At 55.4% G+C, this 15,419-nt stretch overlaps 1 protein-coding gene and 1 long non-coding RNA gene across 6 annotated transcripts in view; one reads left to right on the top strand and one right to left on the bottom strand.

The window, feature by feature from the left end:
- Nucleotides 1–184: 184 nt before the first annotated feature.
- Nucleotides 185–15,419, bottom strand: part of PMFBP1 (polyamine modulated factor 1 binding protein 1) — an 84,217-nt gene continuing 68,982 nt past the window's right edge. For 3 of the 5 annotated variants that reach the window (XM_081018501.1, XM_081018500.1, XM_081018504.1), the window contains 27 exons: nt 13,046–13,192; nt 12,480–12,551; nt 11,127–11,294; nt 10,759–10,821; nt 10,385–10,552; nt 10,111–10,194; nt 9,428–9,595; nt 8,872–9,114; nt 8,568–8,789; nt 8,245–8,475; nt 8,033–8,155; nt 7,804–7,930; nt 7,557–7,693; nt 7,214–7,460; nt 6,782–6,971; nt 6,344–6,497; nt 6,052–6,219; nt 5,807–5,974; nt 5,553–5,720; nt 5,328–5,474; nt 5,071–5,238; nt 4,908–4,970; nt 3,635–3,744; nt 3,433–3,507; nt 3,069–3,162; nt 1,424–1,494; nt 185–480 (listed from right to left, as the gene is read on the bottom strand). In XM_081018501.1, coding sequence (XP_080874627.1) covers nt 420–480; nt 1,424–1,494; nt 3,069–3,162; nt 3,433–3,507; nt 3,635–3,744; nt 4,908–4,970; nt 5,071–5,238; nt 5,328–5,474; nt 5,553–5,720; nt 5,807–5,974; nt 6,052–6,219; nt 6,344–6,497; nt 6,782–6,971; nt 7,214–7,460; nt 7,557–7,693; nt 7,804–7,930; nt 8,033–8,155; nt 8,245–8,475; nt 8,568–8,789; nt 8,872–9,114; nt 9,428–9,595; nt 10,111–10,194; nt 10,385–10,552; nt 10,759–10,821; nt 11,127–11,294; nt 12,480–12,551; nt 13,046–13,192 — 3,837 coding nt within the window. In that variant the 3' untranslated portion in view covers nt 185–419. The remainder of the gene's footprint in view (nt 481–1,423; nt 1,495–3,068; nt 3,163–3,432; nt 3,508–3,634; nt 3,745–4,907; nt 4,971–5,070; nt 5,239–5,327; nt 5,475–5,552; nt 5,721–5,806; nt 5,975–6,051; nt 6,220–6,343; nt 6,498–6,781; nt 6,972–7,213; nt 7,461–7,556; nt 7,694–7,803; nt 7,931–8,032; nt 8,156–8,244; nt 8,476–8,567; nt 8,790–8,871; nt 9,115–9,427; nt 9,596–10,110; nt 10,195–10,384; nt 10,553–10,758; nt 10,822–11,126; nt 11,295–12,479; nt 12,552–13,045; nt 13,193–15,419) is intronic. The other 2 variants (XM_081018503.1, XM_081018502.1) reach the window with 2 other exon arrangements.
- LOC308484026 lies at nt 10,443–15,020 on the top strand. The gene is made up of 3 exons (XR_013989868.1): nt 10,443–10,580; nt 11,139–11,322; nt 13,067–15,020. It is a non-coding gene; the product is annotated as an uncharacterized lncRNA (long non-coding RNA).

The raw sequence follows: 15,419 nt of genomic DNA, 5'->3' as shown, positions 1-15,419 counted from the left end.
TGAGCAGTTGCTTTTGTTTGGCCTCTTCCTTGGTGCAAGGTTGGGGGTGAGGCTGGAGCAAGGTGTGTTTGGGGTGTACCTGTGGGGAGCCCTGTCCTCCCTCGGCCCATGAATGGGCTGTAAGACATCCTGCTTTCTGCCACCTGCTTCCCTTTTGCCTTATACATGCTCACAGCACAACGTGTGGTTTTTTGGGGAAAGTGGCTCAGCACGTCCCCATTTATTAGCTTAGTATCTGCACAAGTTCTTTTTTTCTTTTTCTTCTTCTGCGTAAGAAGTCACATGATTAGTCGATCGGCCAGTCCCTGTCCAAATATTCACTGGAGCCTGGCGCAGCAGGCACCAAGGTGTGTCCTCCGCTGGGCAGGGGGGGGCCAGCGTGTGTGGCGAAGTATAGGTATCCAGCAGCCGTGGTGGGGCTAGGACAGGTTCCACTTTGTAGCCAGCACTTTGCTTTGTTTCCGGCTCAAGCAGTGAGAGCTGCAAATGGTAATAATGATGATGATTTGGGGTGGGTGGGGGAGGTACAGCAGGAATGGCTTTCTACATCCATGCTGCTTGACTTGACTAACAATCAGTTTGCTCAGGGAATCTCTACAGGAGACTGAAAATAAGATGGCATCTATTTGAATGCTATTACTTCATTTTAGACTACTGTACACAGCATTGGTCCTCTTAAGAAAGGGCATGTTTGCACCCACCATAAATGATTGAAAGGGAGTGGAAATGGCTTCTGTACACCCAAGGACTAAAGTCAATTCTAGACATAATGTTGGATAAAGAGTTTATTTAAATACTTTTCCCTCCCAATATTGGTATGTAACTCCATTAGAGGTCAGTTGGGGAACTGTGGCCTGGTCTGCTACCAGCCCCTGGCTTTAAGCATGTGGCCCTCTGGATGATGATAGATTCCATCAGCCCCAGCCACTATTGCCGGAGTGAGGGGAGCCAGAACTTCACAATAGCCAGAGGGCTACAAGCTCCCCACCCTTGCAGGAAAGCTGTGGGGCGGGGGGGGGGGAGGTATTTGCCCAGGGCCCATCTCACTGGCTGCTGGAAAAAGATTGCTGTATAACAGAACTCCATAGCCTGCTATACCAGGCAGTTCCTTACAGAGGCTTCACCACACTGCTTTTGCAGGCTTTTCAGAGGTTTCTGGTGCTTTGTGTAGGGTGCTATGATTCCCCAGCCTGCATGTGTGAGCCGAGAAAATATATTTTTAAGCCAAGCTTGTGCAAAGTGCCTTCCTGCCATCAGAGGCATCCTACCTTGCCTCAAAAGATTGGTCCAGGCAGTCCCTGGCTTGGAAGTTAACTCACGTCACTGAAGGAGGTTGTGAGTCAGCAAGTCCCCTGAAGGCAGGGAAGCTCCTTGGTGCTGGCATTGTCCAAGGAGAGGAGTAGGGGAGAACAGAAGCACTTACTCATCCGCTGGGAACATAGGCCAAGGCTGTGGTAGTACAGCACCTGGGTCCAAATCACTGCTGTGGAAAGCCTGCAATTAGAAAGAGGAGACTTTGTGTGTGTGTGTGTTATTTCCCCTAATATTTCATTAAGGCTTTTTTTTTGTAATACAATACAATACAAAATGAACCGAAATGAAAAGAGAAAGAATAATCTCAATAATGTCCCAGAGTAGAAGACAACAAGGAAAACAAAAGGAAAAAAGAGGAAGGAATATAAAAGGAAGAGAGATGTGAAAGGGACTTCCGATTTTCTGTCTCTGCCAGCTCAGGATGTCCATGGCTTCATTCCATTCCTTCAACATCATAACTTGTGCCATTTGGGTGTTTCATTCCTCTAGACACTGGTGCGAAGGACTTCTCCATTTCATTATCTGCTACCTCCAACTCTAGCATTTCACTCTCCTGTTCTGGAAATCTTTTTTTGATATTGTTCTCCAAAGTCTCTGTGCCCTCTTTAATACCATTTTCCATTTCATCCTTCTCTGGTCCATTTTCATTCACCATTTCATCAATCTCAGCTCTGATCTCTCTTAACTGCTCATCCAATAATTGCTGTAAGATGCCAACAGTCAATGGAGTGTCCAACAATGTATTTGCCATACTGAGTGTTCTTAATCTTATTAACAGTTCAATACGCATCTTAAAAACCTAAGACCTTAAGGTCTTCACAGCATTCCTTATCAAACCACATTTCTTTCCCACAGTGACATAGAAAAAATACTTTCAGTTTGAAGTCAACAATTTTGTCCAAAATAAAAATAAAAATAAAAGATTTCTAACAATTCGAACACCCTTGATCGTTAAATGATAAACTCTTCTTAAGAAGGTAGCTCACACACCAGATGTAAATTTCAACTGGCAGACAGAGAACCTCTCAGTTGTAATTTATAGTAGTCTTGAAGGTAATTGGAGAAAGGGAGGCTTTGCTGACCTTATGCCCTGAGGGCTGTTATGTGGTTTGGGGGCAGAATGAAAATTCTTCTCTAAGTCACTTACCTCCATCTGGGTTCTCAGCTGCTCAGTCTCCAGACATGGAAAGCAGCTTTTCTTATTCACACTATTTTTCCAAAATAAATTCAATAGCTAAGATTTATGACTTTGGCTATCATGAATCACTATGTAATCATTTCTATTGGTGAACCATCCGCTGTTCCTGTTGATCTGTGTTTTCAAGGAGTGGATTTGCCCAACACACAGGCTCTGTGGTCACTACCAGGCACTCATTGTGGGTTGGATGCTGGAAGCCTACTTCTCTGTGCTCTTGCTGCAGAACTGCAAAAGCCTCCACAACAGCACTTGTTCAATGCCTTCTCATTAAATGATGTGGGTGGTCTGGGGAATCCTTGGGGTTGTCCCATCTTCTGCCACGTCTCCTGTTATGGCAATATTGGCCCACTCTGCATTTGTGGGTTTAGGGTTCCAGAAGTACTTTACTTCAAATAATAAATGCCTGCCTTGCAGGCTAACAGAACACCTTGCCACTCACTCATTACCTTCCCTGCTGGGAAACTGAGGCAGCCTACTGAGAGTGCCTCAGGGTGTCACTCTCTGCTATCTGGACCCCTGGGATTATTGGCCCTTCACTACCGAGCCTTCCACTCACCTTGAGGCGCTCACACTCAATACGCCGCTCATCCACTTCACTTTTCAAGCGTTTATTCTCTTGCTGGAGTCTGTCCATTAGCCCATGGAGGTGGCTGTGGAAAGAAGCTGCCTTAACAAAGGCGAACAAACAGCCATGCAGCAGCCTTTGGACTTACACATGAGGATAATAGGACAAGGAAAGGAGGAGCGCCTGAATTTTAAAAACACCTCTTGTCCTGCACAATATTTGGAGATGTGGGGTGGAGGCAGGGGAAGTTGGGACCAGCAGGTGAGCCTACTGCCCACCCCTTGAGGAAGAGCAGAAGTGTGGGAGGCCTGGAGGAGGGACCCCCCCCCCACCCATGTCAGCCTGCTGCACTTACTCCCTCTCGCCCGTCAGCTGAGCAATTTGCTTGATCTGGTCCCGGATCTTGTCGCCCAACTTCTCGTTCACCTGCCTGCAACGAGACACCAGTTGGGAGGAAGTAACAAGGGGCAAGGAAAGGTGGCAAGCAGTACTGCTAGAGCCCATTCCCACCCACCCCAGGAGGAGGAGGCTGCCACAGCCAGGTGGCACAAACTCACTTCTGCTCCTTCACCCACTGGCTGACGTTGGCCACCACCAACTCACTCTCATGATGCAGGCGGTAGCTGTCGGCCCGTGCTGTCTCCAGGGAGGTCTGCAGGGATTCCACCTGCCAGGGAAGAAGAGGGCAGTCTAGGAAGGCCACCCTGGCATGGTTCCAGAAGCGCAAAGCAACCTCCACCGGCCCCTCCCCTCTCTTGCCCCTAAACTATTCTGAAAGGGCCAAAGAATGAAGAGCAGAGACAGATGCAAACAAGACTCCCAAATGGCAACCACAAGGTCTCTGGTGAGCCACAGACCAAGAGCCCTGCTGCAGCAAGCTCAGAGCTCCATCTGGTGCAGTATTTGGGGGTCCAAACCAGGTGCTGCCAGGAAACCCAAAGGCAGAGGATCAGGTCTAGAACATTTCCCAGTGCCTGGTATTCAGAGGTAGATTGCCTCTGGACAAGGAGGTTCCACAAAGCTATCATGGCCAACATCTATTGGCACATCTCTTTGTCTTGAGGTTGTCTACTCCCCCATTTAAACCATTCTAATTGGCAGCCGTCAGCACACCCTGTGGCAGTGAGTGCCATCAACAAGTTCTACGTTGTGTGAAGGAACCTTCTTTGGTCTTCTGCAAATTCATTTGCTTGCCCCTCAATCTCAGTGGGTGGTCTCGCTGTGCCACCAGCAAAACCTCAACCTTGGTCAAGTTCCACTTGAGGACAGCACCAGACCTTAGAGAGGATGTGGACAAGTGGAAGAGGATGCAAAGGAGAGTATCAGAGATGCTCAAGAACTTGGCAGGGCAACCGGCCCTGAGGAAAGGCTGGAGGAGAGCAGCAGCAGGTGAAGGGAGGGACAAGACAAAGCCGGAGGAAGCTGAGCAACAAAGAGAAGGAAAGGAGAGAAAGAACAAGATCAGCTGAGCTCTAACTCTGGAGAGAAGAACAAACCAAAGCTTATAGGGGCCGAAGGGTGGGGAGGGGAGGGAGAGAGTATTTGCTGGGCAACCTCAGTGCATGGGGTGCAACCAGCTCTGGCTTTGAGGCTAGACAGGCTTGTTGCTTTCACAACTCCCTGAGGCAGCCAGGCCAGCCTGTTGTGACCTTTGTTGTCACCTCAGCTTGTGAATGTGCCACCCAGAGGCCATGAGGACTCTCTTTGGATGCTTCGCTTAGGGCCTTCTTCCCCAGTGACTAGGGATCTGCTTTCTTCCTAGGGGCAGCAGAGGTGAATGGTGCCCCTGGGGAGGCTGGGGGATGAGTCTCCTGCCCAAGCTTTACTTACGTCCCGGCTGGAAACCACAAACTTCTGCCGGAGGACGTTGACTTCGTTCTGCAGCTCTTCTCTCTGCCAAAGCAGCCCCAAGAGAGGACCAAAGGAAAAGCATCAGCCACCTGAGGAGGACTTGGCTGTGTATCCCTCCACCCTGCAGGGAGCCCCTCGTCACCTCCTCTGTCGCCTGGTGACACTTCTCCTCCAGCGAGGCCAGCTCCACCTTCATCACCACCAGCTCCTCGTCCTTTTCGGCCAGAGCCCGCTCGGCCGCCCGGTGCTCCTGCTGCCAGTGCTGCACTTGGCTGCCCAGGGCGCTCAGCCGCTCCTCGGAGGCACAGGCCTGTGAAGACAGAGGAGTTGCCCACTGGGTGAGCTTGGGCTGAGCAAGAAGGCCCCTCCAGCCCTCCCTCCCTGGGCCAGGGTGCTCACCTCCTGCTCCCTCTCCCTCTGCATGGCCAGCAGCTGCTGCAGCTGCTCTCGGGAGCCGCTCAGTTCTTCCTCCAGATGGTCTGCCCTGTGCTGGGCAAGCTGCAGCTCCGCCTGCAGACAGGACACCTCCCGGGTTCTCTGCTCCAGCTGCCAAGAAGGGAGGGTAGAGGTCATCTTCCTGGCTGGCTGACCTCCAAAAGGTGCCCAGGTTTGGCTTGGCCTTACCTGCTCCACCGCCTCCCTTTGGCTGGCCTGGCAGGACGTGGCCTGCAGCCGGAGGTCCTGGGCAATATTCTTGGCTGCAGCCAGGGACTGGTTGCTCTGGCGCTCCTTCTCCTGGGCAGTGTGCAGCTCAGTGTGGAGCTGGGAGAGGGTGGCCTCCTGGCGCAACACCTGTGGAGTGGGGTGGGGGAGGCAAGCCTGGTCAACCTGCAGGAAGGCAGGCGAGGGCAGGGGAAGGTGGCAATGGCAGCACTCACCTCTGCTGTCTCCTGCTGCAGCTGCAACTGGGCGTGTTCATACTTTCTGCGGAGCACCTCCAGCTCCGTCTTCTGCTGCTTCAGCTGCTCACGCAGAACACGGCTCTCTGTCTCCCGCTCTGTGGCGCAGGTGTGCAGGCTCTGGGCTTTCCACTCTTCCTCCTGCAACTGCAAGGCCAGGGGGCTGTCAGCTCCTGGGAGACTTGGCACACGCCTCCTCCCTGCAGCCCTGCCCAGTGGCTCACCCTGCACTGGCTGCTCTGGAGCTGATGCTGCAGCTCCTTGCATTGCTGTACCAGCTGGCTCTCCTGCTCCTTGGCCCTTCGCAGCTGCCGCTGCAGCTCCTCCTCCTGGCGCTTCTGCTGGCCCAACTCTGCCTGCAACTCATCCAGCACCGACTGGTTCCCTTGCACCTGTGGGCGGCACATACCAGAAGGCTTCAGGCTGCCACCAGCTGAGCTCTCCCGCAAGCAGAAGCAACTGGCTTGGCTGAGATGGCAGTTGCCCTTCAAGCCCTCCCACTTTCCCCTTCCCCACCTTCAGCTGCAGGCTCTTCAACCCTTCCCGGCTGCTCTGTAGCTTCTGCTGCAGCCGAGATGCCTCCTTCTGGTGCTGCTGGGACTCTTGTATGGCTGCCTGATGCTGCTGCTTTGACTGGCTCAGCTCTCCCATCAGTTGCTCCACCACCTCTCTGGGGGAGGCAGAATCAGCAGCAAGAATAAAAACTCTGGGTCAAAGTGGTTCCATCTAGACCAGCCTCCTCTTGCTGACAGCAGGCAGCCCATCACGATGCCTCAAGAGAAGCCCCAAGCGGGACCTGAGGACAACAGCTCCCTTCCCACTGCTCTTTGATCCTTCACAACTAGTAGCCACGGAAGGCGCCCCTCCTCTTCTGCAATCCTTTCCCTCCATAGAGACTCATGTCAGGGCCTAAGGAGACCCCCACCCCCTGCCATTTGCCACTGCAGCTGCTACCTTTTCTGCTCCAGCTCTGCTTCAGCAACGGAGAGCCTTTCGTTGAGAACCCGGAGCTCTGCCTCCAGCCGGCGGCCAGCCTGTGTCTGATGTGTGAGCTCTGTTAGCCGCTCACTCAGCTGCTCTTGGGCGTTGTGCAGGCTGCTCTGGGCCAGCAGCACCTGCTCTTCCTGCTGCGCCAGCTCCTGGGCTGTGGGGTGGAGGGAGGGTCTGAGATGCTGGCAGGAGCCCCAAAGGGGTCCAGCAGAAGAAAGCAGCAGGTGGGCTGGCTGAAGCATCCCACAAGGCCCTGGGGAGGTGGGAGAGGGGGTCGGTCCTTGGCTTGCTTCTCACTCCCACCTTTGCTGCTTTGCTCCAACTGTATTCTCAATGATACGGACAGGGATTTCTGGCTATGGGGCCTCCAGCCTCATATGTCCTGGCCCCACTCACCAGTTTTCTGGTGCTGCTCCTGGCTCTCGTGCAAGCTCCGCCGCAGGGCCTGCACCTCGGCGCACAACGTGGCACACTCCGCTCTGCTGTGCTCCAGCTCCCGCTGGGCCTTCTGCAGGCCGGCCTCCAGGTGATGGGCACGGGCACGCTGCTGCTCCACTTCCTGCCCCTTCTCCTGCAGGGTGCTGCAGGCGTGCACCATCTCCGCCTGGGACTTCCGCAGGATTGCATCTCGCTTCTGGATGGCCTGTGGGAGGGAGGGAGTGCAGAGAGGGAGTCAGCCACAGACAAGGAGCCACACACCCCAGCAAGCCTCCCAGCAAAGGAAGGCAGAGGTGCTCACCTGCTCCCTTTGAGCAACCAGCTTGCGGCTTTGCTTGAGCTCCATCTGCAGCTGCTGGACCTGCTGCTGCTGCTTGTCCCTCTCAGCTGCTGCCTCCTCATACAGGCTTTGCAAGTTCAGCTCCAGGTGAGCCAAGTCTGGGGAAAAAGGTGGCCTCTTGGTCAGCACTAGCTGAGCCCAGCCTGACGTCTGCTCAGGCCAAGAGTGAGATCTGGCCTACGTCCTTGCTACTTCCACTCATTCCTACCGTTCAGAGCGCTGCTCTTCTGCTCAGTGACCCTCACCAGCTCCAGTTTTAAATCCTGCACCAGGCCCTGGTACTCCTCAGCCTGCCGCTGGTGCTTAGAGCTCTCCTCTTCCTCTTTCAGCAGCTTCTGCTCAGAACAAAGAGAACCGCGACTCAGCCTGGAGCCCTACATCTCCAGGGCTCCCCCAGCACCCCCCAACAAGTGTTGTGGCCCGAGAGCAGGGCCTACCTGCCTGAGGGTCTCTGCGGCGACTATCTGGCTTTCATAGCTGCCGTTGGAGCAGCTATGAGTTGCTTTGTAAGAAGCGAAGTCCCTGTGCAACGTGGCCAGCGCCGCCTCTTGGTCTAGGAGCTGAAGAGCACACAGCAGTCAGTCAGAGGTGGCTCCCTCTTCCGCTGCCTGTGGGGTTGGGGGGGGTTGGGGGCCGAGGCCAGGCTCACCTGGACACGGTTGGCTGCCAACTGCTCCTGCAGCGCCTGGACGGTCTCTTCAGAATGGCAGGCGAGCTGCCGGCTCTGGGCCAGCTCCACCTGGGTGTCGCGCAGCTCCCGCATCAGCTGCTCAGCGGTGTCTTCCGCCCGGCTGGCCTGCCAGCATTTGCCCTTCAGCTCCTCCTGCAGGATCTGCTGCTCCGCTTGCAACCTATAGAGGGCCTCGTCCTTTTCCTTGGCCTGCGGCAACAGGGCAAGCACAGCTTAGGGCCAGAAGAGCAGCCAGGCCCCCATTGCCACCGCCTTCCCCTCTGAACCCCCGGGGCCCCTACCTGGCAGGCGGCCTCCTCCTCCAGGCGCTGCAACTGGCACTCCAGCTCCCCGGCTCTGCTCAGCGAGGCCTGGAACTTCTTCTTGTAAAGCTCCAGGCTGCCCTCCAGGAGGGTGCTGCTGCTCTCCACCTGGCCCAGCTGCTCGTGCAGGTGCCGCTCTCGCTCGCTCTGGCAAGACAGCTCCCGCTCCTGCTTCTGGGTCACTTCCTCGTAGTAAAGGAGCTGCGGGGGGAAAGGGAGGTAGGCAGCTCTGGGTGGGAGGGTAGGAGTGGGGTGTGGGGTGCAGCCAGCTGGCTGGGCTCACCTGCTCCTTGAGGACCTGGCACTGCTGAAGCAGCATCTCCAGGTCCAGCGTCTGCTTCTCGATCCGGCACTCGCGGGACTGCAGCTTGCTGAGGTTCTCCTGGTTGCGCCCCTTGCAGATATCCAGCTCCTGCTGCAGGCGCTGCAGCTTGTCTTGCAGCTGGTCCATGTTGGCCTGGTGGTCCTGCTGGGCAGAGAGCTGTTCACCCCGCAGCTGCTCCAGGGCGGCGGCCTTGCTCTGGCTCTGCAAACAGCACAGCCGGGGGGGGGGGTTGTCACGTGAGTAAGAGGAGGGGTGCCTTGGAGCTTGGTCTCCTCTCTTCCCCACGCAGCAAGGAATGGATCTGGCCCCAAATTGGCTCCTTCCCCCTGCAGTCAGGGGTTCTGGGCGTGCACCTGGAGGAGAGGCAGCCCACAAGGATGCAGGGAGGCTGAAGACCGTTGAAGGGAAGGGACTCAAACTTTAGGGGGTGGCAGGAAACTGAGATCAGCTGGTAGGGAAATGGGGACCAAACTGAGTTTGCAACCACTCCCCACCCCCGCCAGAGGGCACGGACCTTGCTGAGGGAGGACTCCTTCTCGTGCTGGAGCTGGCAGATGAGCCGAGTCTGCTCCACTATTGCCTTCTCCTGCTCAGTGCAAGAGTCTCGCAGGCTCCTCAGCTCATCCTGCAGGTGGTGGAGCTGCCCCCTGAGGTGGTTCACTTCGGCCTCTTTACCTGCAAGCTGGCAGTGCCAGGGGACAGATGAGCATCCTCAGGAGGCTGCCGGGCAATCCACACATTCAGACCATCTCATCCTGCCACTTCTCTCCCTCCCCTGGCCTGGCTCTTTTCCTCTGCGCTATGTGAGGCAAAGCCCCCCGGACCCTCATCCTTGCACTACGGCCCCAACTGCTGCTTGTCAAGATAGATCCTGAGCTGCCGACTTATAGTCAATCCAGCTTCTGGAACAGATGAGAGCCCAGAGAACTTCACTGTGCGTTGCCCTGTGATTTGCCTGCTTGTTTCCAAACAACCTGCTGAGGACACACAAGCACCTCCTGTGACCTGCCCTTTGGTGATTGATCCTCTGCGGGGGGGGGGGGGGCAGTCTGCTGTCCTTGGGACTGTTCCCCTGCTCAGAGAACACTGGGGAGGGGGGGAGGCAGGCCTGGCTGCTGGTCACCTTGGGAGCTCCACCCTTTGTGGGCTACTTTTTCAAGACTGCGACAAGGAGGCTCTCCGTCCCCAAAATGTCACCTCATCCTTCCCTTGCACCCGCTCCTCCTCAGCTGCTTTCAGACACCCCTGAAGTTTCACAATCGTCTGGTCACGGAGATCGATCTGGGGGAAGAAGGGCCTGACTAAGAACTGGCAGCTTGGGGGGGGGGGATTCCAGAGACAATGCCTAGAACTTGGAACCTTCCTTGGGTGCTGCTGCAGCAACCTTCTCCCTCTGGCAGAAAGAGCAGCAGGAGGCTGCTGGGCCAGGAAGAGTCTTGCCTGGGAGGCCTGCAGCAGCTAGCCAGCCTACCTCTCGCTTGGAGGCTTCCTGCTGCTCCACCAGCGCTGCCATGCTCTGGGCCAGTTGTTGGTGCTCTGCGTGGGCGTCAGACAGCCGCTCCTGGCATCGGGAGAGCTCGTCCTGTGCTGCTTGGAAGTCAGCCTCCTTCTGCTCCGCCCGCTCTTCGCTCTGCTGCAGCTGCATCCAAGGCCAGGCAAAGCACCACGTGAGAGGATGTGGAGGGAAGGAGGCCGCAGAGAGGCACACCAGGGGGAGGTCCCGCCACACACAGAAGTCCCAGTTTAGAGCTGGAAAAAACTGGGGCAAGCTGGGCTGGGATTTGGAACAGAGTCTCTCTGGGCTTGGAGTGAGAGAGGAGCAGGAGGAGGAAGAGGAAGGCTCACCCGAGTCTGGCAGGTGGAAAGCTGCTCTTGCAAGGAGGCCAGCTGCTCCTTGGTCCTCTGGGCCTGGCAAGAAAGAGAGAGAAGGGCTGAGCAGAGGCCTCAACCCCTGAGCACTTGGCAGGGAATTTGAGCTTCAATTGCCCAGCCGTCTCCCTCCAGTGTGCCTCTTGCTCACACACAACCTTCTGCAGGGCACTTAGCTCCTGGTCTGTCTGTCTGCAGCTCCTCCTGTCTGCAGAGGATGTGGGACGCGTGCTGCTGTGTGCTCAGCAGCTCCTTCTGCTGACCCACCTGGTCCCAGGAAAAACATCCTTAGCTCCTGAGTGGGTGGGTTCCTCTGGCCCCTCCCAATTCACACTGGGCTGTACCTCACTCTGCAGCATCCTCAGCTGGTGACGTGCCAAGGACTCTTTCTGCTGAAGGTCCTGGATCTCCTCCTCCCTGCTGCGGACTCTGGACTCGGAGGCAGCCTGGGAAGCCCGAGAGGCTGCCAAATTTTCCTGCAGCTGGTGGATAATGTCCTTGTACTGCTGTACCTGCCATGGCAACAGCGTTTTAATCAAGGTAAGCACAGAAGAACCCTGCAAAGAGGCTTTGCTGCTCGGTTAACCCCAGAATTCCCCCTCCTCCAAAAAGTAGCAGTGGCAAAGGATTTGAGACCTGCCGTTCCCGCCCCCCACCCCATATCAGTTTTTAGATGAAGGTTTTGGAGGGTATTTGAGAATTACTGAGCCTTTTTTTTTTTTGTTTAACAGGCATTGCTTTTCTTGATTTCCTGGCTTTAAAATTATTTAATGGGTTATTATTGTTTGCTAATAAGGTCAGAAGGGTCCTGCTGGATCAGCCCCACTAAAAAGCTACTCTATACAGTGGTACCTCAGGTTACAAACTTAATTCGTTCCAGAGGTCCGTTCTTAACCTGAAACCATTCTTAATCTGAGGCGCGCTTTCGCTAATGGGGCCTCCCACGTTGCGATTTCCGTTCTCATCCTGGGGCAAACTTCGCAACCCGAGATAACTACTTCCAAGTTAGCGAAGTTTGTAACCCGAAGTGTTTGTAACCCGAAGCATTTGTAACCCGAGGTACCACTGTAATGAGTAAGGTCAATGGTCCATCTAGCTCAAGACTGACACAGACTGGCAGCAAGCAGTAGGAAATCTCTCCCGGCTCCACCTAGTGATTCCACCAGGATTTGAACCTGTGTCACCCGAGCACACAAAAGCACATGGCCTTGCTCAGCCCAGCCCCATCTGGCCCTCAGTGGCCAACCAGATGCCCCCAAAGGGAAGCCCACAAGTAGGGCGAGAATACATTAGCTTCGCTCCTCACTTGTGATTCCCAGCAACTGGGATCCAGAAGCATTTACTAATTCTGAGGCCGGAATACAGCCATCTTTGTCCTTCCTAGAGTGTGTATCTGGAGACAACAGTTTCCCTCTGGATCTTTCCCTTCCACCAGGTTTCGGTTTTGCCCACAATATCTATGCTCCCCTCCAAGACAAAGAGCTCCAACTTATCCATCTTGTCTCAGAGGCTTCTAGCATCACATCGTTATCACTGGGAGCCTCTGGGAGGAACCCAGGGATGGAAGCATTTAAAAGAAATCAAAAGAGCCCAAATGCCCAGAGACTGCAGGGAAGAGAAGGGCACGTGGTCCTCTTGGGACAAATCTCCTTCCCTCAAGCACCTTGGACTAGGGCCAGGAGAGGGACACATGGTACCTGCTGCTCTGCTGCTTGGCTATCAGCTGCAGCTCTTGCCAGCTTCGCCATTTGCTGCATTTGCTGCCAGATCTGGAAGACAAATTGGGCACCTGTGGCTCTTTCGTGGCAGCCATGGCCTGAAAGCAAGCATCTAGCTCAGGGGATCCTCAGGCAGTCCAGCCAGCCATGAGGGTTTTCAGACAGGGAAAGCAAGGTGTGAATGCCAGAAGCCATCAATGGGCTCCCAGGAGGTCTTTCCAAGCCTTCCGTCCTGCTCACTTGGCTCTCTGCTCTCTCTAGCACCAGGCCTGCCTCCTCCACTAGGGCTTGCTACATTTCCAACTCTTGCACAGCCTGCCTGCGTTCAGATGCCTGTGGGCAAGGAGCGTAGGCTTGGGTGAGGCCCCCAGCATGGCTCTGTGGGATGGGATGGCAGCTCACAGGGGGTGGCAATAAAACAAGCTCTGTGGCTCCCACTGCCTGCCACTCTACCAGGTTACTGCCTGCCCCCAAGTCCTTCATTCTGGGGATGGGGTGGGGGACTCCCATGCACCCCCCTGTCCAGGTGGTCCAGCACTCTATACCTGCTCCCTGGTTCCCTGCAGGTCCTCCTGCTGCTCCTGGACTTGGATCTCCAGCTGGCAGATGAGGCCTTCCTGTTGGGTCATTTGCTGCTGCAGGGCGCTGTGGGTCTCCTGGAGTCTGTGCAGTGCCTTGCTCTGCTCCGCAGCCTGGAAGGAAACACAATGGCATGAGGGCCTCCTCCCACTCCCTCTGGGTCTTTGGCAGGGCTATGAGCTCCCTGCCTCAGCCCTGAACCTGACTACTTCACTGGGCAAACCTGGCACCCTTCCAGGTCAATACAGAACTGCCTCTTCAAACAGAAATTGCACTCAGATGTGGAGGGGCTAGAGGAGAAAGGGGCGCCCACTTGCAGAACGCCCTCTGCAGGGAAGCTTGCCTGGGGCCACATCTGATGTCTTTCTGGTGCCAAGCAGAGACCTTTTAAAAAAAAATTAGCCCAGCACACCATCAGGCTGGTCTCAACCTAGCATTTTAAAAAATGATGTTATTGTTTCTCTTCTGAAGAGCCACCTCCTCACTGAGGAAGTGCTGGGAACTCTGACTGCGTATCTCAGTGCAATAGTCAAATGAAGGTCAGTGAGAGGCAACCCCACTGGAAAGAAGCACAGACCTCTTGATGGGGATGCTTCCTCGGCTTAATTGGGAGCATCAATGAGGAAGCAGGGAAGGTGCTCCCAGCCCACGCAGCCCACAGTCACTCTTGCATTCACACACATGCCTCTTGGGGGCAGCTCTCGTGACCTACAGGTAGAGGAGGCTTGGGTCAGCCATGAACTCCTGTGCAAAATGAATACAGTCATTCTGGAGGGAAGGGCGAGGAGGCCATAGGGGCCGAGAAGGCAGGGATGATGGCAATCTCCTGGGCAAAGGCCAGAAATGCAGATGGAGGCCACCCACTTTCAGCGGTCGGAGGACCACCTGTCCTGGCAGAAGCCTCTTGGTCTGCCAGGGAGGTGGCCAAAACAGATGCAATCCAAAGAGCCTTTAGAGGAAATGGACCTGTTGTGGCTCTTGGAAGCACTAACCTTCTTTGCCAGATGCAAGACAGGCCGACCGCTTTCCACCGGGGCCCTCCCTGCTCCTCTGCTACTCCAGAAGCAGAGGAGGAAGCTGCCTTGGCTCCCCTTTTGTGGCCCTCCTGCTCTCTCTGCTCAGCCACCAAAGAAGAAGTTGTCGGCAGTGAGGTTTTAATCCCTTCTTCCTTGCCAGCTGCAGGCCCAGCAGAGGATCAATAGTGTTTAGACAGCCAAGGAGATCCCTTTCCCTCCTAAAGCACCCGATCAATAGCAGCCTTTCCCCTCCTTTTCCCCTCCCTCCACGCACGAAAGAACAAGCGTCAAAGAACCGGCGCCTTTGGGCTGATTGGGATGCCCAAAGGCAAAGAGTGGTTGCTGGCCATATGCGCCCACTGGGAATCACAGCGCAAGTTCTGGCTGCTTCAGACCCAGCAGGTCCAAAGAGACATGAGGTCTCATTTCTGGGCCAGATCCTGAGTCCAGAGTGCTCCCGAGAGCTGCAGGAGTTACTTCATCTTCTGGACTTTTCCGAACTGCAGCATGTGGGATGGGTAGCTAAGCCTCCTCAGGAAGAGGCAGAACAACATCCTCCTCATCACGTCCTGCCACAGGGAGGGCTCCAAGCCCCAGGCATCTTATTCCCTAGTTCTCATGCTTTGTATGGCTGGACCAGTCCAAGGTAAAGGACAGGCAATGTTGTGTGAGGCTGGTGTGTCACCTGGGAGCACTGCCACTGCAACTTGTGGAGAAGGATGCTGAAAGCAGGAGGCACCTGGAGGAGCCTGCAGCGCCAAGCAGGAGGCACGTCCCACCCACCCCCTTGCTGTGGAGCGACTCAGGCAACGGCAAAAAGCCACCGAGGAAATCCCGCCTCCCTTTAATTGCTGCCTTCATGTTATTCTTTTCAAGGCTGTGTTAATTGAAATTAAACAGCTGCCACGTTCTGGCTGGGACAAAAGCTGTCTCTGCTCTGCTCCTTCGTGATTTAATGAAGACTGACACGCGGTGAGAAAACAACAACGGCTCACATCTTCCCAGATGCCAACAAAGCGTGGGGAGGGAGCAGGGGGCTGCCCCTCCCCACCCCAAAGAACTGCATCCCTCAGTTGGAACCGCACCCCCAGGGCACAGACCACATTACCTCTGAGTTCTGGGCAGCTCTTAACACACCACCAGCCTTAAGGAAAGACATGGGTGTATCAGGTGGCAAGTGCCAGGTGCCCTGTGCTTGCCATGCCAGGCACAGACCTGTGAACTTCATCCTCAGGTGTGCTGCTGCTGGCTTGTGCCATCGCTCCCTGGTGTGTCCTCTTGGGAGGTTGGAGCCTGTGTGGTTCACTCATTGCCTGACCTTGAG

Source organism: Podarcis pityusensis, assembly GCF_964106645.2.
Source record: "Podarcis pityusensis genome assembly, chromosome: 8".
NCBI lineage: Eukaryota > Metazoa > Chordata > Lepidosauria > Squamata > Lacertidae > Podarcis > Podarcis pityusensis.
This window is presented reverse-complemented; position numbering and strand designations above follow the sequence as displayed.